General features: G+C 38.7%; 1 protein-coding gene across 7 annotated transcripts in view; it reads right to left on the reverse strand.

Moving 5' to 3' along the window:
- Positions 1–23,400, reverse strand: part of gphna (gephyrin a) — an 80,200-nt gene that overhangs the window by 29,689 nt on the left and 27,111 nt on the right. For all 7 annotated transcript variants that reach the window (XM_081393825.1, XM_081393823.1, XM_081393824.1 and 4 more), the window contains exons 3-9: positions 19,526–19,583; positions 18,828–18,920; positions 16,370–16,464; positions 16,173–16,239; positions 11,054–11,326; positions 10,498–10,614; positions 7,382–7,513 (exon numbers count right to left, since the gene is read on the reverse strand). In XM_081393825.1, the coding sequence (XP_081249951.1) occupies positions 7,382–7,513; positions 10,498–10,614; positions 11,054–11,326; positions 16,173–16,239; positions 16,370–16,464; positions 18,828–18,920; positions 19,526–19,583 (835 nt within the window). The remainder of the gene's footprint in view (positions 1–7,381; positions 7,514–10,497; positions 10,615–11,053; positions 11,327–16,172; positions 16,240–16,369; positions 16,465–18,827; positions 18,921–19,525; positions 19,584–23,400) is intronic.

The raw sequence follows: 23,400 nt of genomic DNA on the forward strand, positions 1-23,400 counted from the left end.
ATTATTTTTTAATTAAAACAAGAATCTTGTATATGGAAAATTGGTTTGTATCTGCTTATTCTTTTTTGTAGTGTTTGTATCAATAAAGAAGTCAGAAACCCAGAAACCCGTTATACTCGGAGTGGTTCGTGACGTTAATCAGAGCGGTTCTTTTTTAGAATTTATGTGTTTCAATGGCAACACTATCAACGGCGAAATGAACCTGCAGCCGTCAGCTGGGGTACAGGTCAGGGTTCTTTAAGTTGTTTACGTTCATTATTATTGTAATGTTATGTGCTTTGAAACATGCGCTAGTTTAACGCCGTCTTGTGACGCTTATATTTGCTCCCTGCTGTACGCATTCATGTGTTTTGAAGGAGGCGTGGCTTTGGAGATGCTCTGAAGGAAGGGTGGGACCTTATACTTTCAAAGCTAGCTCGCTATTGCTAGTCTCTCTGAAAATTGCCTACCACTCCTTTTATTACAGTCTCTTTTTTCTGTCTGTTGCTGAAAGCCCCTCCAGGTGGTATCCTTAGTCAACCCTATCCCGCAAGCACACACCAGTGAACACACCAGGGTGAGCTTCAGTCTGAATCTCTCTGTCTATATCTCATATTGCTGTCATCTCGACTTATTATACATCACACACATGATGGGAATCACCAGTGATTAAGAGGTATGGCACCATCATTACGTGTTCACTTAGTGTTTCTTTACAAAGATCGCCAACTACTATAAAAATACAAATACATACAACTATATGGGAATGGGGATCGTTTTGACAATGTTGTTTGTCTGTATGCGAAAAACGCAAAGGAAACACTTTCTTAGTTTGTTTATTACATCGTTGTCATGTAAATGTAGCCTAAATATTCAATCAGATACTTAGCCTGTTTTTTTTTTTCTCTTAATATCACATCACAATAGATTACATTACATTATATTATACTGAATTACAATACATTACATTATATATGTTTTGCAATAACAATGTGTTGGAACTTATTCATGAAATGTCTGTTATAAAACTTCTGAGAAAATTGTGTCTTTATAACGGAAAATCCAAAGTGTGTAAAATAACAGATTCCCCCTCCCACAAACAAACACACACTATGAACATGAATGCGCAAGCACACACAACAAAAACAAGCATACGTACACTTGCACAACAGGCAAACACGCATAGTTAGCGACAGAAGGAAACAAAAATGCACAAGTCATTAAGGAAACAACACGATTCTCCCTGTAAGCACTTCCAAACAGTGGCACCTAATGGAGCCTCCATTCAGAAAGCCACAGTAATGTATCCTGTACGACCACATCAGACCACTGCAGTTATTACAAAACCAAGTGGCTGCTCCTTACGCTGTAGATCATGCTGCACCCTGAAATCCCCCTGTCCCACGATCCCCCTCAGAGTCTATCTGAAGCCCTACTCACTTACACCCCACACGCACACACATCCAAAACAGACACGTGTATAACAAAACAGAGTGACGCATCAGAGAGGAGAAAGACGGCGCTTACCATGCTTTATCCTGGTACACAGAAGAATGCCGCAAGTCTCCCGTGCACACACTGACACACACACGCACACACACGCACACACACTACACGCATGAAGCCAGAGAGAGTGTAGGAGGGGAGAAAGAGGTGGAGTGAGACAGCATGCAAAAGCGGAGGATGAGTAAAAAACCACTGGGATCTAAATTTGGAGGAAGTGCAACCACAGATTTGAGGGATGTACGGCATAACGGGGTTGACGACTGTGTGTGCGGTTACGGAGAGTGTTTTCTGAAATCAGATCGGCTCAGACGAAGCATGTGAGTGGGTTAAGAGAGGGAGAGAGAGTGTAAAAACGTATTATGCATTATTACCTCTGTGTTTAGTGCGCATGGAGAGCTCACAGCCAAACGGGGTCTTATGTAACAGCTGGACGATGTGCTGAGGGAATGCAGTGAGCATATGTGTGTGTGTGTGTGTTGCCTCTGGCCGTACTGGATGATGTATGCTCGGAAAAGGTTTTTAATCACACGCTGCTTTCACACTGCACACAAATCCAATTTGGCTTCCCATCCGATCTTTGGGCCTGATTGTTATTTTGATGAAATAGGAATTGTTTGTTCAGAATGTTAAGTTTCAGTGAATCCTCATTGTAACGATTTTAGTGTCAGCATGGTTCTAAAAGTCTCTCTCATACAACAAGCTGTCAGCTTGGAAAGAGACGACTGGAAAACTGGAATTCGGCCTCTGCTGATGTCTACTACACCGTTCTGCTGACCAGAACATAAGCTACATTTTATGCATTCATGCATATATTGTGTGCAAAACTGCTGATTTGTTCACTACACAGTGAATGTCACACAGTTCACTATATAACTAAGGAAGGAGTCAAACAAAAAAGAAAATATTCAGACACAGTTCCAAACAATATTGAGCGCACTATGGATTTTTACAAACATTATCATTCAAAGTCTCATAAAAAAGTAGAAAAAAAAAAAAAAAAAAAAAGCATACTGACCTTGAAGTTTTAAAATGCAGAGAACCTGCTTGAAATCTGACTGATCAGAATGCAGACTTTGGATTTAATGTTTTGGTTCCCATTTGGAACTGAAACTGTTTGGTTACCAACATTCTAAAAAAATATATATATTATTATGTTCCACAGAAGAAACAAAGGTTTGGAACGGCATGATGATGGATTTTTTTTTTTTTTTTTTTTTTGATGTGCTATCTATTTAAGTGCCTCTGTCTTGGAAAACAATTGGTTTTGGGAAGTCAAACAATCCAGTATATATAATGTACGGTATAAGCAGTAGAGCTGCATGATTCTGGATAAATTGAGAATTTTTTTTTTTTTTTTTTTTTTAGAGAGATCAAGATTCTCCCACGATTCTAAATAGACAACTAAACAAAATAACATGCAATTTACTAGAGGTTCTGACAAAATGTTAACTGCTGTGGTCCATTTAAAAATATTTAATTAATTTAAATTAATTATTCAAAACCAAATCTGTTTGAATGACTGATTCAATTACACTTATTTTATTACTGGATGAATCTGCATTTTTCAATGAATCTCTTGAATGAATGATTCAATGACAAAAAGATTTTTTAACAGTCACATTTCACCACTTAGAGGTGATATACAATCTTTGTTTGAAGCGTCGAGTTATGAAAGGTGACAGACATCAGTGTTTATATCCAAACTATAAACTTTTATTCCAGTACTTCTGTGATAATTTGAATTATTGTAAGACAGAATTAATGACCCTGTGTGGTAGAAAGGACTGTTTGTAAAGGTGTTTTATACAGTACCTACACGTCAACTGCTCTCTCTGGGTCAGCGGCAGCGTAAACGCAGATTTTAATGTTTGCTGTGATCGTGCTTGTCAAAGGTTTAATAGACACAGGAAAATCGTTGTCAATTAAGAATAAGATCATGTGGGTGTTTGAATCAAAATTGCAATCTTTTGACGATTAATCTTTTAACGATTAATTTTAGCCTAAAAATTTAAATATTCCAAAGTGATTTACAATGATTAAAAGCCTCATTATCCTAAAAATGTTAGGATGATTTTATGATAATGAGGTGTTTAATCATTGTAAACGACAATGTTCATGGGGTTATTACATGTTAAATGTATTTTTGTTTTCCTATTTTCATAAAACGTAAGTCTTTCATCTTGTCTTAATTTACTTGATAAAATAATAAGTATGTTGTATCTTAAATCTAGGTAATGGTATAGTCCAAAGTATTTTTTACACAAACACTAGGGTCCACCCTGTACATGTGCAGCTCGATTTTTCTAAATGGTTGAGTTATGAAATGCTCAAAATAATATCAATGCCATGCATTTAGAAAACAGATTTTTATTTGATTACAAATTTAATTTGGCCCCTCTATGAATGTGAGCCTCACCACAGTCTCTCTCTCTCTCTCTCACTCTCTCACTCACTCACTCACTCACTCACTCACTCACTCACTCACTCACTCACTCACTCACTCACTCACTCACTCACTCACTCACTCACTCACACACAAACACACACACACACACACACACACACACACACACACACACACACACACACACACACACACACACACACACACACACACACACACACACACACACACACACACACACACACACACACACACACACACAAACACGCAATATCCGCATATAAATTCTCCACACATTTGTGAACCTGCCATAACTCTGTTTTTTCAAATCTGGGAATTCCCCAAATGCTCAAGCTGGTAGGTACACTGCTAAACAGCGCATATAACAAGTACACACACACACATACACTTCTCTGCACGTTCTTTACTCTGTAAACCTCTAACTGTTAAGTGCCACCTGACACCCTTGTTCAGCAACTAAAGCCAAACTGCCAGACACTTGTCATAAAAAACAACAGTCAGCAGAATTAAAACCCAGCCTGAGGTCAACGCTGAAGCTTAGAGCACTTCATTGGAATTCTGCTTACCACAGGCGTTTCACATACATCCTAAAAAAATATGATATAAAGAGGCCAAAACATTTCCATTATATACTTCAAGCATTTTGCAGACCAACTTTACATAGTCTGTTACTAAGACAAATACTTGCATCTATTAATACACACTGTGTTCACTAGAGGGAGACAGAGAAACTAGTGCAGCACCACTAATTACTTATTCTGATTATGTTGACAGATTTCACGCACACATATGACTTATGTGACCCACTGTCTCATGAGCTAAATTGACACACATACAGTGGTCCTTACCCATGATGTCCACGTCATCAGGGCCAAAATAGGAAACACACACTAATACTATGACACTAAAAAACAATTGAGAAAGAGCTGCAATCAAAGTAACTTATTGACATGCACTCCACAACAAAATGTAACTTGTTATAAACACAAAGAAATGACTACATTCAGTATACAACTCGATTGTCTACACCAATAGCACTTTTCATTCAAAAGTTGAGATGCGAGTGCATGTTTGATAATGATGTATAAAGTGACCAAATACAGACACAATAGGGGCTTTCGCAATGGGAAGATCTAGGAACTAAGTTATAGGAACTAGCCACCATGGTGGTTCCCCCGAGAACTACTGGTTCCCAAGGAACGTTTTACTGGCTTCATTCGCACCACCAGTAGGAACCGGTAGGAACTCTGAAGTGACGTAAGCCGCAATTGTTGTTGTGACTTTTATTTTGACAGCGCGGCTGACCTTTATTTTGACGTCCCTGAGAACGCCAGCCACAGCCTGAGCACACAGCGCTCCCATTCTCCGTGTTCATTAGTTTACGGTCTGTCTAACAGTCCTGTCTAATACTTTATTAGATAGAACTGTTATACATAGAAAGTAGACAGTAATGAAAAGTTATTAGCGTATGCCGTGTGGTTGATGTCCAGTGTTGCTAACTGAGCAGAAATACATAATCATGTTTCACTTGGTCCCCTCAAAGTTGCGTTGGGTTTTCTCCTCAGCGTAAAGGTTAAGAGGCCCATCGATCACTGTTTTCCATGTTCGTAGAGTTAGTTTGTTGACTAAATATATAGGCTACAATCTGTGTGTTTACACAGCCTTTTTTTAAATGGCGGGTGCTGGCGTTCCGCGTGCGTTCGGCCAATCAGCGTACACTAATGTCACGGATAGTTCCTGTAGTGCTGGTTTAGACCCTACTCTGATGTAGGAGCTAAATTAGTTCCTCCAAAAGAGTTCCTAGAACTAAAATCGTTCCTAGTTCATGCAGTGCGAACACGCCAAAATCCGAGAACTTCCACCGATAGTTCTAGGAACTATGAAAAGGTTCCTCAGGTGTGAAAGCACCTAATGCGAGTTAGGCCCTGTTTACACCTGGTATTAAGATGCGTTTTGGTCGATCGGATCACAAGTAGAGGAGGGAGGCACATTCCCGTTTACACCTGGTGTTTTAATCCGTCTCTTTTGTCCACTTTCAACCACTTATGTCCCGATTTCTTCGAGGGGAGGGTCTTTGGTCGGGTAAATGTATGTTTTTTTTTCTAATGGGCAAACGCGCATGGAGACAACGGAAAAACATACTGAGAGCAACAGCTTTCGCTTCTGCTCTGATAGCAGCAAGACCACGCCGAATTCTGTGAGAGTTTGTTAGAAATCAGGAATGGTGAGAGAACATTGTGATTGGTAAATTTTTCGTCTTCAAACCAAATTTGGGTCTTCATCCGACAAAGTTTAAATCCAGTCTGGCTAGTGTGCTTCCCATAATTTTTCCACATTAGGTCAGTAGGTGGAGAGCAGGTGGTCCTTTGTAGCCTAGAAATCTAGACGCACCCTAGCGGCAGCAAAATTTATTTTGCCGCCCGCCAGTGTAGTATAGCAACTCTCTGTTGACTTTCGAGCTGGAAAAACCAAACTCTAGTCTGGCCAATCAAATCGTGTATAGAGTCGGTGGGCGGGCTTAACATAATGACGGCAGAGTTGTGACGGTTCTGCGTGAATTCCCTGCTACTTGAAAAGAAAGAATGGCAGCTGCTGCTGGCGAACAGCGGTCTTTCAAATCGGCTTTGGCCGCGACTCTGGAGGACTTGGAGTTAAGTTTTTCTTTGAGAAAAGAACAAAAAACGACACTTAAGTCATTCTTAAAAAAAGAAGATGTGTTTGTAGTTTTGCCGACCAGATACAGCAAAAGTTTAATCTATCAATTAGCTCAGCTGGTGGGCAAACGCTCAAGTTGGTTGTAGCGCTATCCTATTGCATGCAGGGGGAATTTGAAAGACAACCGTTTATCCCGCCCCTCGGATTGAGCCGTGCCAATGGTGAGTTGCCAGGCTAGGTCCTTTGTGGCTGTCTGAACGCATTCGACCACATGTGCGTTTACACAACTAAAGCAATCCAGTCGAATGCGTTTTCGACTACCTCTGGAAGTCGTCGAAAGTGGACAAGCTCAAAACATTTCAGACCTTGCGTTGTCCACTTGTGATCCGATCGACCATCTTAAACGCATCTTAATACCAGGCGTAAACAGGTCCTTAGAGACACTTTAAATAACTGTTAATGCTGCCAAAAAAAAAAAAAAAACACCCAAAAGAGCTCCTGAATATCTTAAATAAAATAATAACAAATGTTATGAATTAATAGCCCCCCTAATAATCATACGTTGGATCTAAAACAACAAACTGTCAACCGCTACAGGAAGAAAATCAAATTGGCCAAACTTAAAATTCAGTCAGTGAAGAAGCCCCGCTTCTCCTATCGCACGGCCCAATGAGCAAAGTCACTGCTGTCTGGAATGCAAAGCAGTGTGTCAAGCAGCCAATGAGGTGGCCATGGAGGATACTGAGTGCATGACGAAACAGAAAGCTGAGGGGAGAAGGAATGGTGTGAATAAAGGGAGAAGGGGTGGAGTCTTACTTTAGGGGTGGGGCAGGAGGCAGTGGAGAGGCGGGACTGCTGAGCACAAGGAGACTCTGAGGGTGTGGTGCTGAGAGAGGCGGTGTCCCGCGGCAACACCTGCACGCCTCGTGAAATGATGGACTCTGGGATCTGGAAATAGAAGACCATGACAGTCAAATTCAGTAAAGAATTGTTCAAATTAAGCATTTATACTTAAATACTATTGTTTACACTACCATTCAAGGGTTTAGAGTCTTAATACTTTTATTCAGCAAGGACACAGTAAATTGCTCAAAAGTGACAGTAAAGAAATTTATAATGTTACAAAAGATTTCTATTTCAAATAAATGCTTTTCTTTGGAACTTTCTATTTACCAAAGAATCATGAAAAAAAAACAAGGTTTTCACAAAAATGTTAAGCGGCACAACTGTTTTCAACCTTGATAATGATAAGAAATGCTTCTTGAGCATTAAATCATCATATCATGTAAGACTGAAGACTGAAGAGTGATGGCTGCTGAAAAATTCAGCTTTGCCATTATAGGAACAAATTGCATTTTAAAACATATTCAATTAGAAATTGGTTCACTGAAATTGTAATAATTTCACACAATATTTCAGTTTTTACTGTATTTTTTATCAAATAAATGCAGTCTTGTTGAGCATAAGAGACTTTCAAAAACATGAAAAAATCTTAATTATTCCAAACTTTTGAATGGTAGTGTATAATGAAATAAATTGGCTGAGAAGGACTAAGGTATTTTAGCTAAACTGAAATTAAGTCATTAAATCTAAATTAAATTCAAGTAAAAAATAAAATAAAAAACAACTAAATAATTGTGTATATAATTGTGTATGTGTATATATATATATATATATATTTAAAATATATATAAAAATATGTATATTATACAAATTCTATAGAATAATTTTCAATGACATACACATATTTAATTATAAATGTTAAGTATTTATTTATTTTATTTATTTATTTATTTAAAGAAATTAAACCCCTGATCTTTTACAACAATCTAATTTTTAGTCGTTAACATATGACCTCCATATGTGTTGGCTGGCACGTTGCAAAGCATTAGCCAATCATAACACTGCTTATTTGCATATAGAACTCTCAAAGGTACAATAGCATCAGAGAGGGGTGGTAAATAATGTAACACAACATTAAACCTTGATTAACATGGATTTTCAAATGCTACAGAAGCGCATAATATGGCCCATTAAATGTCTGCAGAAAGCATCAATGAGCATCCACAACGAAGACAAATATTTGAAACGCCATGATCTATACAGAATGATATTTGCTACTGTATTCAGACTAAGACTCTGCTTTTGATCCAGCAGACGAGTCTTCGTGCAGTAACAAACTGCAGCTATGCTGTCTGGGAGAACCGTGGTGGGATTAAGCAGGAGTCTGATGGGCAGAAGGGCGAAGAGCGCAGGGATCTTCCACAGGAACGCTGGGGCTTAACGGAGCACTAATTAACACTGGGGCTAAATCAAGGCCTCGCAGGAAAGAGCAGCTCCACAAGCGCTTTAATTACCCAGCGCAGAAGCTAACCCGGCGCTAATAATAGCATTCGACTCAACCTCTGCCGTCCCAGGAGACCCGTGCTGCGAGCGCTCCCTGTGGAGAACACAGTAATGCCAACCTGCATGACCCCATTATAATTACTATATAAAGACAGCTAATACAGGATATACGCTCAATCCTATGCTATCAGGGAAAAAGCTTTACAAGACCAGGCAAAGCTGAACAACAAGACAAATATTGCTTACTAGATAATAAACTGATACAAGGAATTACAGAAAGAAAGTGAGACGTGCTTGCCAGTGCAACACTAAGGTGTTGTGGGTGGTTGCCAGGGTTGTACTTACTGGCAAAATAAAAAAAGCAAGACCTCAAAGTGCCAAGTCAATGATATTTTGGTCTCTAGATATGGCTTTATGACTAAATAAATAAACAAATAAATAACAGTATAAATCATTTACATTTACAATTAACATTAAAAAGGTTAACTTTGTTGTTATTGCATTGTGATGCAAAATCATTTTGTGTAACATTCAGATTAATGAAAATTAATAAAAGAAATACATTATAAAAAATAGCATTTAAATTATTAATGAAATTATATAATGTTAAATGCCTGGTTTACTTAAAGTTTAATTATTAAATAATATTAAAAGAGATGGTAAAGGTTTATACATATGTTGATGTTACACAATCTACACAAGAGTTAAAGTGCCCCTATTATGCTTTTTCTGATATTTCCTTTCATGTAGCGTTTAATATAGCTGTTTGAGAATGTAAAATGTCTGCAAAGTTTCAAAGTTTAAAGTGCATGATATTTGTAGTTATGGTCTACCAAAAGAAAGAACCAATTCAGAACTGCCTGAAAAGAGTCGCCAGTAATTCCAGCCTTACTTCATGCTCAAACCTATGTAGATTTGTAACATATTTGCATAATGCCAGGTTAATGTCTTCATTAGCAACATCTACTTTAACCCCGTCCTTAAACACTGTAGTTGTAGCTGAGGCCTGGAAGAGTTTGGTTCATGATGTCGCGAGAGTAAATCCACTTTGCATGCACTTTCGAAGGATGAGGACTTGAATTGATACGATAAAAACTGACACCATTGTTATTGTTGGTGTATAAAAGTGCTGAGGAAGCCTTCAGAGCTGAAATTCAGATATGGTAATGGACATTTGGTTTCTGTAAGACGTAGGCCAATCAGAGAAGAGTGGGCTCTTGGAAAGAAGGGGTTTAGAGAGACGAACTGTTTATTGAACTGCTTTAGACACGGTGAGAAAATAGGTGATGCTGCAATGGAGACCTCCAAAACAAATTTAGGAACCTAATAGGGACACTTTACATTAATTCAAGACTGCAGTAGATAAGTAGAAGAAAGTACAAAAAAAAAAATATATAGACCAGGAGGTGTCAACTATTTAATATTTTGGTCTTTAAATATGGTTTTCCTGTTTTATCATCAACCAATAGTAATAGCGACAAATCATGACATTTCATTTCTATGATTGGCTGTGAAACTAGATGTTCAAAAGGGCCAATGGAATATCAGGAGAGGTGAATATGGATGGAAAGGTGGGTGTGCCTTACCGTGTCGCTGCAGGAGCAGGTGAAATGGGAGGGAATGGAAGTGGGCGGGATGAAGCCACTCAAGGGCTGCCCACCTTTCGCCATGAAAACGGCATGGCTGGGATGAGACTTCATGTTCTGATGATGAATATGAGACATATAAACATGACAAAAGACTTGACACATGTACACACAAAACATGAATTAATGGAACATCAAGGGCAAGAGATGATGAAAGAAGGGGTAGAGCGTCATTTTTTCAATGTCAAAATTTCAGTTTTCTTTCTCCTATTCCACTGTTAGGAAAACCTGTTTGAAGGCAGTTGCTGCCAATCCACTAGTGGCACAGAAATTACACACTTTACCTTTGAATACAATACGAAATTACTATTTAATGCAAGCTTATCTTCATAAAGTGATTAAGAATGATTTCTTTTGGTAATTTTTAATAATTTAAAAAAGAGAAAAAAACAATATGATACAAAAACATATCAGTGAAATAAGCCAGTCTTAGATATTAAAAGAACAGCTTGAGCCAGAGTGTTATATAGACTAAATAACCATTAATGGTGCTCACCTTAGCAGCAATAGCAGCTGCTGTGATGTGAGAGGAGCCGCTGTCCTCTGTGGACGCAATGCCACTGTCCTTCTTCTCCTCGTCCTCTTCCTCACACTGCACACCCTTGTCTTCTGTCTGCTTGTGTGGGCTGGTGGTGGGTGGAGGGGAGAGGGGCGGCGGAGGGGATGGCAGGTCCTCTAGAGCGTCGTGTACCTCCTTCACCTTCACTATGGCGTCCCGTAGCAGGTCTATGGCGTGGGGCAGAGCAGGCAGGATGAACTGGAAGCACTCCTGTGAAAAGGAAGAGAAGAAACATGTGAAAGAATGAAACAGCAGGAAGATCTTTTAAACCCAAAACATGTTCCTTTCATATCAATGAGCTCATGAGCAGCTCAATTCTACAGTGATGCCGTGGTACTAATTGCACGTGGCAATAATGTGACAAGACAGTGGAAAAGCGATAGAAATATTAATTATAAATGCACTTATAATTCATTCAATACTGAAAATAACAAAAAATATATAGAAATATCTTTAAACAATAAATTAAATTTAATAAGCAACATAACTTGTCCAGTATTCGAGTGTGTAATGTATATTTATTATGAGTGTCACATTGGTAAATGGCAGTTACTAATAGGCCGTAGGCAGGTTTCAAAGTTGTGGAAAAGAGCCTTAATTAAATTTAATTTAATTTAATTAAACTTTTTGTTCAAAAACAAATCAAACATAACATAAGTAAACAGTACATAATTCATATCTTAATGAATTATTTAATTTACATAAATACAGGATATTAAACTTCGATAAATAGAATCAAGGTTAAAAAGGTTCAAATAAATTATTTCATTCTCTTACTATACTGTTTGATGGAAAATCTTACTGTCTGACATTCGGGGGAATAATAAGAAATTACGATTTTTACAATAAAAATAACACTCTGGGATTATTATTATTATGGTTTGCTTTTCAAAATTTACATAATTTTTACAAATATTATTACAAGAGATCAAGAATCAACATACAAACTAAAGAAATGCCTGACTGAAGTAGATTTTTATTTTTCTTCTACTATATTTGACATTAATATTTGTATCATACAATATTTAACGTGCTTAAAGGAGCTTAAATAATATTTAACCTGAGCTACTCCTTTAAGATTTGAACGGTGGAATTATAAAAAACAAATTAATCTGTTGTATCTCCTCAGAGTTCAACTTTCTCCAGCTCCTAAGCGTCAAGTGTACTGTTTAGCAGTAATGCGAGGTCTTTACGGCGTAAATCCCTCTTGTTCTCCTCCAACGTAATGGGCCACTATCTATCCGGATCCCCTAATAGGATGACATACAGGCCAACCTATTGACACTAACTTAATGGAATTTCTAATACAGTTGGACATCCTCCATTTTGAGGGGATGAAGTCCGATAAGGACACAGCATGTGAACTTAACACAGGTGGCCAAACTCGATTGCTCTTAAACCACATTTCTTAAGTACTTCTGACAAGAGACATTAATAATAATGAAGGAAAGGACGGCAGCGGGGATGGAGACGGTCCAGGGAGGGTTGATGCAGTGGAGTATTTCCCCCCGCAGGTCTGATGTGGTTGCATCTCTCCGTTTTGGTGACTCAGAGTTAAAACGAAGATTAATGTGTGGAGACATTAGAAGTCCATAGGCTACTTCATGTCCTCTTGGTGCATGTAGGAATGGTCTATTTTTGTCTTCCTGGTGCAAGGTGAGGCACATGTGTGTGCGCTGACACTCCAGAACAGAGCGCGCGCTGCTCTGTAGGAATAATGGCACCTGAGCTCAAAGAAAGAGTGATTGGCAACTCAGACACGCTGACCAGACAGGAACATGCCAATATGGATGTGTGATGTGAAGCCACATCACTGTAAAAGCAGATGGACACATTTCACGTCCAGTTTCCTCGAGACAGCAGTAGAAACCCCTACAACGTAGCCCTTATTCAGAGCGGAGGCATTATAAGACATTTTGTCAGTCACTTCACTTGGTTTCTATTTTGTTGTGTTCAACAGATCAACCGTTTTCTTGTCAAAAACAATGCATGTAATGCATACAATTTAAGACGTAGCATTGACGTATGCATTCAAATCCAATGCAATAATCTAAAACATATGGGTTTCAACTTCTGCCAACTTTTGAACTCTTGAAACTCTTGGAAACTTTACATTTTTACCATTAAACTATGAAAATCCATCATAAAAATAATCTAAACAGAGCAAAATAATTGTACAATTTTATGCGAAATTTAGTTCTGATAGAGTTTTTAAAAAATTCTATTGCCTCACAGTTGTGGCATTGTTTTTTTAACACAACGAAAAATGTTGCACCTAATACAGTGAAGCAGTGCGTGGAGCTTTTTTTAGCAGCCTTGGCTCCCCATTCATTTATCCCATAGAAAGTCAAGCCAAACAGGATTTAAAAACCAAACAAAATACAAAAGGTACACTGTGCACTTAATGGTTTTCATAAGGGAAAAAAACTATAGGTCTGTCTTTAAAGAATTAAATGTTAATTAGCAAATTGATGAAATGTGGAGGAAATTAAAAGGATTTGACTTTTCAGGACACCTGACTGTTGACTCTATACAGTTTATTTTAAAAGTGTGAGAGAAAACAAAAAATCTAAGTATATTGTATAATTTCCAATCAAGCTATAATTTTGTCAAATTACACATAAAGTGGGAACATGTCAGTAAAGGGGTACTTCACCGCTGGCAAAATGGGCTTTCAATAAAACTTGGCTGCCTACACAGTAAAAATGGTGGATTTAAAAAATGTTTTAATTGGTGTTACCTGACTAGAGAAAACAAAGAAACGAAAACCGCCGTTCTATCAGTTCCGCCCGAAGCAAAACGCCGTTGCGTGCAGGTAAGAAAGCTGTTGCCATAGTGTTCCATTTTGACCATAATGTATAAAGACAGTACGATACAGTTTTCAGTGATAAACCTAACACTCTGTTCTGTTAATAACCCGCTGTCGATCTGACTGTCTATGGGCGGGGATACAAAAATACTGGAGTATAATCAGTTTTCATGAAAACCCTGGAGCTCTCAAAAGTTTATCTGTCCAGGTAACACAGAGAACGATTACACATTGTTCATTTACATACTACTGACATTGGGTCTCATTCATGAAACATTCGTAAATATTTGAGTAAATATGTGAGTGATTTGCGTGTAAAGAGACCTTCCCGAAAACTCTTCTCCTGATTCACAAATACTTCGTAAACGTCAGATGTGATAGTGAAATGTGTGTGTGTGTGTTAATGAATTCCAATCAGTCGTAAATGGGACGCGCGTGCACGCTCATTCTCAATTACCATAAATCCCGCCCATTAAATCCGACTGACAACTATATATGGGCATCATATTATGATACCAAACGAAGGATTTCAACATGTCTTCTCAAAAGCGAATGAAAAAGAGAAATTTCTCAGATGCAGAAATTGAAGTTTTATTATCAGAAGTTCATTCAAAACGCCACATTTTATTTTTAAGCGTATGTAGTGGCGTATCAGGTCCTAAAAAAAGGAAGCTTGGCAGCATATTACAGATGCAGTTAATGGAGTTGCATCTATTAATCGAACAGTCCCAGAAGTGAAAAGAAAATGGTTCGACAAGTAACTCCGTCAAATAAACCAGATTAAGGTGAATTCATATGCAGACTTATTAATGAGCAAAACGTTTGGATGTTAAACGCACTATTTACGCGTGGCTGGGAGCAGGTGTAGATTTCTTTCGTACCAACTAACATTTGGAAAACACGAACATTTTAATGAATCCAAAAATTTACGCCAGAACCAATTTACACACGATTTACACAAAAATTTGTTCATGCTCGTGTTTCATGAATGAGACCCATTGTAACAATACAAAGTAGGTTGAATATCTATGAATTTATACTTTAATTGTGTGTATTTAGGATATATAAAATGCCAGCTATCTTAATTAGCAAGGAGTTAGCTATTTTATTAATTTATTTATTCATCACATAATAAAACTTAACAACACATTATATGAGATGCAGCGGAAACAGTCAGGAATTTGAGAAAGTGCCCAAGGTTGAAGAAACACCAATTATGTTTATTTTAGCACTTCATGGCCCTTTGAAGTTTGTTTGTGTTTCCCATTCTAGTGCACACTGGGAACACGCATTCCCATTTTCTCAGATGTGCTGAGGTCTGTGGCCCTTCCCCGTTTCAAATTCACTCAGTTTACTTAAACGGTAACAATTTTCCTGCATCAAAGCTCTTGCTGAGAACATTAGTGATCTAAAGGCGTTGCGGAGTTTCTCTGTGGACCGGTGTCTCTCTCTCTAAACCTTCAGCGGTGTGGCCTGGGTCTGTCTCCATTTTAAAAGCAAGAAGGGCAAACTCAGTCCAGAAGCAGAGTCGCTGTCATAGAGGAGGAGCTGGGGATGTGAGGAGGCTGCTTTTATGGGTCGTGGACGTGGGATGGAGGGTGCTTTTATTTAGGAAGGGAGAGGGGGAGTGTAGTCGCTGAGCTGGACTGAGCATAAAGGGGTTCTTCAAAGTTTAATCCCCTTATCGGCTCGGCTTCTGGACTTCAAAGCAGCAGTGACAGCAGAGTTCTCCGTGGCTGGGGCTGATGGGTAATGGAGATTAATTCCACGGCCCTATCAGCAGAGCTGCACGGGAAGTAGCTCTAATAGGATTGGCCACAATGTTAACACGGTAAGCGAGGGTGAACGTATATGTGAGAGGTGAAGGAAGGGGAGTGGACTCATTCGTATACTCATTATATATATATATATATATATATATAATTTAAAGAGCTTTTTACATGGTGCTTTTTTATTTAATTTATAATTTTCATTTATGTAATGCATCATATATATCTATAGTCTGATATAGATTACTCTTATATAAATAAATGCAATTTATAACCAATATAAGCAATCGCTTATATATTTTATAGATATTGCAGAGTAGTTGAAGACAAGGAAGTGATCAGAATACTTATGTACCAAAAGAGAGAGACACACACACACACACACACACACACACACACACACACACACACACACACACACACACACACACACACACACACACACACACACACACACACACACACACAAATAGCTTACCTGTGAGCCCTTCTTGCTCCCAGGTAAATTAATGATGAGGGTTTTGCCTCTGATTCCACATACGGGTCTACAGGAAGGACATGATTAGTATTTAATCCAATTAGTATTCAAAACACATCCTTTACACTTGTGTGTTTGAGAGTGAAAGGCAGAAAGGAGGAGTGAGATAGAGGACATGTCTGTGCATGTGCATTCACCTGGATAGCATGCCGAGTGGCGTGACATTTAGGGAGCCCATGAGCATTGCTAGAGCCATCCCTGGAGCTTCACGCTCGATCACCTCTCTGGTGGCCTGCGGACGGCAGAACACACACATATATAAGAAACAAGTAGTTCATAATCCAATGTCAAAAGCACCAGTATTTTGGAGTCAAGTCTTTCTACAGTACCAAATTGGTAGATGAGTGCTGTTTTTCTTGGTTCCTGAATAATTACTTGGTTACTTGAATAAAAGCCTAAATTCAACCTGTTCATCATATAAAGTGATCGTGTCTCTTCAGAAAATTTTGGACTAAACAGCTCAATTCATATGGATTAGTTTTACGATGTTTTCATGTACTTTTTGAAGCGTCAAGTGTGCATCTGTCAAAGGCGGGACAGAAAGCTCTCAGATTTCATCAAGAAGATCTTCTTTTGTGTTCTGAAGATAAACGAAAGCCGTACGGGTTTGGAACGACATGAGGGTGAGTAATTAATGACAGAATTTTCATTTTTAGGTGAACTATCCCTTTAAGAAAAGTGCTACGCTGCATTTTGTGCCATCTAGTGGTTTAAAAGAGAATAAAGTCAAATTATTAATTTATTTTTTCAACTTATAGTAATACACCCATGACATCAAGTAGTACACTAGACATGGAAGGCCGGAAAGGAAGAGCTGACCAAACCCTAAAAATTCTGTCATCATACGATATTTTTTTTTAAATGTTTCAGTGTCTCAGTGTTTTTTTGTCCATTCAATTAAAGTAAAGGGGTCCAATGTTGTCCAAAACTCTTCAAAATATCTTTTTGTGTGTTCCTCATGAAAAACAAAGTCATATAGGTTTGATACGACATGAGGATGAGTGAATGATGACAATTTTTGTTTCCAGGTTAAAATAAATAGCCTATATAGGGGGCCTTCAAATATTGTGTCGGAGAGTGGCCTTCGAGTCAAAAATGATCATGTCGTGACTGCATGTTTTGTCAGTGTAAGTGCCAGAAATTTTGTTCCATAAATGTAAAAATGTTATAACATACACGCTAACAGGCTAAGCTAATTCATCATTTAGAGCCAATTGTTCTTCACAGCACAGTTGCAGAGAATTATCACTACGAACACAATTCAAGTGGGCCTTTTATGTCTCTACTCTTCCATCTGAAATCCCTGTTCACTGAACCCTTCTCAGCCACCCAAGGGACACATATCCCTCCATCTCCACTGTCCCATCCCAGTGGAACACACACACACACACACACACACACACCCCATACAGTCTACTCAAACAAACACATTCAAGAACACACGCAAAGTCAGAAGAAAAGTGCACAGCAGGGAAGGAAGGAGAAGAAAACGAAAGGGATCTCACTCAGGCTAAAGGAAGGAGAGAATTTCTCACCGACGTGGCGCACTGTGCCCTTGGAATTGAATGACACTTCAAACACTCACATTAGTAAAAAGGAGAAGGAGTGCAGGGTACATCAAAAAAAATATCTACACAGCATCGTTCCACCAGGCACAATCCCCACCAGACAGACTCCCATATGGATATACACCGTTTCACTCGTACACATCAATTACAGCACCTTTGTGTGGAGATCTGCAGGAACACACACGCATATTTTCTCCTTATGGATCAACTAACTTTTATGAGTCAGTTCCCTTTAGTAAATCAAAAACATACTGCGCAACCACAGTGGTTCATCTGCCAAACAAATTACTCTTTTGTATATATAATTGGTGTTGGTAAGATATTTTTGAACCAAGTCACTTATGCTCACCAAGACTGCATTTGTTTGATTTAAAAATGTATTCTTCTGAAAAAAAGCTGTATTTACAGCTATTACTACAGTCCTCACACGATCCTTCAGAAAACATTCTCAAATGCTGATTCAGTGCTCAAAAAACATTTCTTATTATCAATGTTGAAAAAAAGTTGTGCTGCTTAATATTTTTGTGGAAATAATGATACTTTCAGGATTCTTTGATGAATAGAACATTAAAAACAGCATTTATCACATAGACATCCTTTGTATAATCTCTTTACTGCAACTTTTGATTCATTTAATGCACCCTTGTTGAATAAAAGTATTATTCTCTTCTTTCTTTTTTTAGACTTACTGACCCCAAAATTTTGAATGGCAGTGTTTATAATTGTCAATTATACATAAAATGATAAGACCGTATTTATGCCACTTCTAAAAAGACTAGTAAAGCTATTAAAAAGTTATTACAAATACACATATCGCAAGAACTGTTTTTCATAAGAAAGCATCAACCAAGCAGCATGCATGTGAATGTGAAAATAAATTGTGCACAAAAATACACAATGCCCAAATATACACAAGTCACAATTTCTCTCATTCTCATTCGAACTCAGAAAACAAGGACACATGGGGGTGGGGACAAAAACACACACTCACATGGACACAAACACAAACAGGTGGGCTCCCATGTACCTCAGGCGTGACATCACGGGGTGCAAAACCCGTTCCACCGGTGGTCAGAATCAAGTTGAGCTCCTTCTCATCGCACCAGTCCACCAGTGTCTCCTTTAAAGCGTGCACAAACACAGAATATCAACACAAAACATTCAACAGTAATTCTATATAGTGCAAAAAGATACATTCGTATCCCTCAAACTACTGGTGCAACATCATTTCAGCTATTTCGGGCATATGGTCTGGCCTAATAAATAAAACATCCATTTTTATTCTGCTGTTACCAGCAAAAAATATCATATACAGTGGCTCCGAAACGTATTTGCACATTTAAGCCATTGCATCACTGCAGCAATAGACTTTTAACCAATTAGTCCTCCATGGTGATTTTTAGTGGATGTCTATCACAGTAACCACATGTGAAGTTCACCACATTGTTTTATCATTTAAAAACTTCACAAAATTCCTTGATGAAATGTTTTGCTTAAAATGGGTTTAATACTTGTTTTGTAATGCAATGATATGTATACTTGGTAAATGTGCCCATTTTAGACACTTCATTACATTTGTCCATATCTGAGCTTAGATAAAGTCCATGTTATGGATAAGAGTGCAGCACTAATACTGGCCTCTAGGGGGCAGTAGTGTGCAAAGGTGTGTATGGATGTGCATGTTTGCCTCATGGTCTCACTGAAGGGGTGGAGAGGAAGCATTACCTTGATCTCGTCAATCTCATCAGGGACTATTTTGTATGCAGAGATTATGCCTCCGAGCCTGTGGGTGAAACACACAAACAACAACAACTGTTAGTGTATGTTCAGTCCCAACAGCAGGGGAGAAACAGGGAGCGAGAGAGGGAAAAAAACACAATGTGACAGAGTGCAGGAAAAAGAAAGAGCAACACAATGCCAGAGGTACCAGAAAGCTGTCAAAATACATCCCCACACACTCCACCCACAACCAGAATGACAGTTAAAGAAGAAATTTCTTTCTTTCACAGGGCTCTTGCTGTTTTATTCACTTCTGCATTCACAGGGGTGACGGCTCACTAAGGATCAAATTTTGACAGTGCTGTTTTAGGCCACAAAACAGGTGGATTAACACAACAGCTAGGTTTCAAGTACAAGCCTCCTATATAAACGTAAATTTGCACTCGAAACTTTTGAGCAAACCATGTTCAAATACTGAAGTGCAGCGCACACTAGTGGCTGCTTCTAGTACTGCAGCTCGCAATACAGAGACAGGCAGCTCAGACACAGATGCAAGCACACTTACCATTTTTGATTTCGACAAATAAACGTGTACATTATCCAGCTTAGAGCATGATTATATATAAATAATTGATTATATAAATAAACAAATTAATGTTTCATGTTCATTTAAGTTTAAATTATGTTATTACGTGAGAAGAAAGGTGATACAATATGCAGACTCCTAAGTTGGAAATCAGTTGCTGGATACAATGACCAATTAAACAGTTTAAAGCTCTTTAAATATTAAACGGGAAGCTATTAAGGAAACAGTGCAGGAGATGATGCAAGTCAGACTCAAACTTGTATCGTCTGCGTGAGAACCACGTCTTGACGTGGACATGGACCGCAGAGCTACGTGTCCAACTAAAGAGGCTAAAACCAGGACAAACGGAAAAGATTTTTCCTTTTTCAGAATGGCTCAGGACTGGTTTTCTGGAGCTTATTTGTATATTTGGGGCTCTCTCACGTTGTTGTTTTGCATCTACTTTCTCTCTTGAATCACCTCTATCAGTCCATCTAACTACTATGGTGTAATGCCCATAAAAGAGCAAGAAATAGAGAAAAAGAAAGAAAGAGAGAGGGAGAGGAAGGAGAGACACAGAGAGAGCAGAGACTAAAAGAAGAATATGCTGAACACAAAGATGCAGAGCTCTTTAATCCGGTTGCCAGGGAAACCGCTGGTGTGTGAAGATTGGGGGTTTGGAAAGAGGTGCTTTAAGACGGAGATGAGTTTGGGATTTCAACCTGGGTATTTTGTTTGTGTAAGTGAGTACACACATGCACATACGCGAACAAAGGAAGGCGAAGAATGCTGAATTTAACTGAAGCGTCTACTGAATCTGGACGAAACTGTTCGATTGTGGCTTTATAAATGAATGTGTACGTGGGCTGGGCAGCACAGTCTGTCAAACCCAAATCAGTGTGTTAACGTGCGTCTTTGTGTGCTGATTTAGTTGAGGTTTCAACCTGAATGAACCCTGAATAAAGCCATCACACACTATTTTCAACTTTAAAATCTCTGTGGTGCAGTACATGGACGCCACGAATAGCCACCCATGCTCAACTAAGCAGACAAGGATTTGGAATATATAGGGATGAATTTACTAACCAGTTGAACCTCTTTTACACAGTATTTCAGAGCATTATTCAATTACCATCTGCAATTAAAGGCACAGTATGTGGTTGCTTATTTAAAACAATAACAAGGACATAGCTTGAATGAGCGTGGAATCATGGGAGTTGTCGTCTTCACCTCCACAGCCGATGGAAAGCAGTCCGACGGGATTCAGGCAGAAATCATGTTCATGGATGACCTAATGTATTAAGATCATTCTAAACCTAATGTATTAAAGTTTCATTAATGTTACTGTGGTATGAAGCAGGGTGGGACCAATAGCAGAACGATGACGGTGGAGCGAATGCTAGAGACACCTGCACGACACACCTCCTTCTTTCCTGAACTTGTTTGTTACTTTGTTACAGTTACGTTTGATCACTTACATTTCACATTATTTTATTTTTATTTAATTCTAATGAAATAGCCACAAGTGCTGAATTACTACTCCTGCGGGCCAGTTTATATGACAAAATAAAATAGTGGGGTAATGCAGCACTGTTTTACTTGGTCAAAACAATCATACTAAAAATACATTTAAGTGTGTTGAAAGTTATGTTAATGTTACTCTGTGCGTTCGCTTGGTGGCTGGTATGAGACACTTTTTGCACACTGTAGTAAGCTACATCAATATTACAATGAGTACTTGATGTAATGTATTAAATGTGTGGTGAAAATTAAGTTTTTAATGTTGTTTATATGTCTATGTGGTGTTTCTAATATTCTTTGAGACAAACCATGTGCAAAAGTCAGCACCATTGCTGAGTATTTTCTCCTTAAAACTCCAGCGAACCAAAGACAGTCTTTAAAAATGCGGTTTGAAATCGCTGGTGTTTCTGTCGTCAAAAACTACCTTGTAACCAATCACGTCAACGTGTGATCGCCAATGAGTGGATCTCTGAGCTGGAGTGAATGAGTGAGTGAGTGAGTGAGTGGAGGTGGGGCTAATTTGCATATTCATAGAACCACGTATACTAAATGAGGCAAGGGTGTAGAGTTACATTCAAACTATTTTAAGGCATGGAGAATTTTTTACAAGGAAATACCATTTAAATATGTCATTTTGGTGATCATAGAGGAGTTTACTTTTACTGTTCACTCCTTTTCTAGTACAGTTAGCATTGCGCTAAACACGTCTGCGGTAAACGGAAAGTTAAAAAATGTTTTAGTGAGAAGAGACCCAGTAAAGTAGCCTTTACAATGGAGTACTAAGAACTCGGCAACTTGCTTTAGGCACAGTCATTAGTAAACATTGCAAGATGGCTATGAATGAACACCAGTTGTTTGAACGGCTTTGGCCGCTACAATGAACGAGTTAGACTTGGCTTTTTATCTAAAACAGTAACAGAAGACGCTGCTCGAATCGTTCCTTTGCAAGAAGGACGTTTTTGCTGTTTTGCCGACCGGATACGGTAAGAGTATAATCTACCAGTTAGCTCCGCTGGTAGCTAAGAGTATGGGGTTTATTGTTGTGACTGGTCGTAGTGTTATCCAATTGCGTGCAGTGAGATTTTCAAATGCATGCTTAATGCCGCCCCTCAAGCTGGCCGATTTTCATTAGTCGACGCCAGACCATTAATCTTTTAGATTTAGCTCTGGATTTCCAGGCTAGGTTCAAATATGGTCCCATCCCAATCCCATCCCTCCCAATTTCCAGTCTCCTCTCTACTGTCATTGATTTAACAAAAACTTATAAACAGACCACTCTGGCGAGTTAATAAATAACTGTCTGCAGGCCCGTTGCAAATAAAAGCCGGTTTCATAAGGAACTATAACCTTGGTGACCCTTTTCTGCTCTCAGGTGAAGACACGTCCATTTCTGTTTCTCAGGTGAGTGCTCAGCTGTCCCTCTCTCAAACGTCTGCATGTTTACCTCTCTGTAGGTGAAGACGTCAGAATCCTCTCTATCCAGAGGACGATGAGCCACGCGTGTCCCCCACTATGATTAATTCAGCTCTATTTTTACCACACCTCGTTAGTAAAACTGACAGCTCTTCCAATGAATCAATTCACCTGAGCTGACAGAGCACTGGAGATGGAGCTCACCAGTCAACAGACAACACACACATTCATTATCCATCAATACTCTCTGAAGTATCTCTACCTTCTGGCGGCACCCCATGCTTCTCTTCCTCTCTGACACCTTTCAGAGACCTACATCCTGCTGTCTCTGTCGCTTCACTGACCTTGTCGGGGTACAAAGATTTGCTCGGTACAAAGCTTT

Source organism: Scardinius erythrophthalmus (genome assembly GCF_964197995.2).
Source record: "Scardinius erythrophthalmus genome assembly, chromosome: 19".
Lineage (NCBI taxonomy): Eukaryota > Metazoa > Chordata > Actinopteri > Cypriniformes > Leuciscidae > Scardinius > Scardinius erythrophthalmus.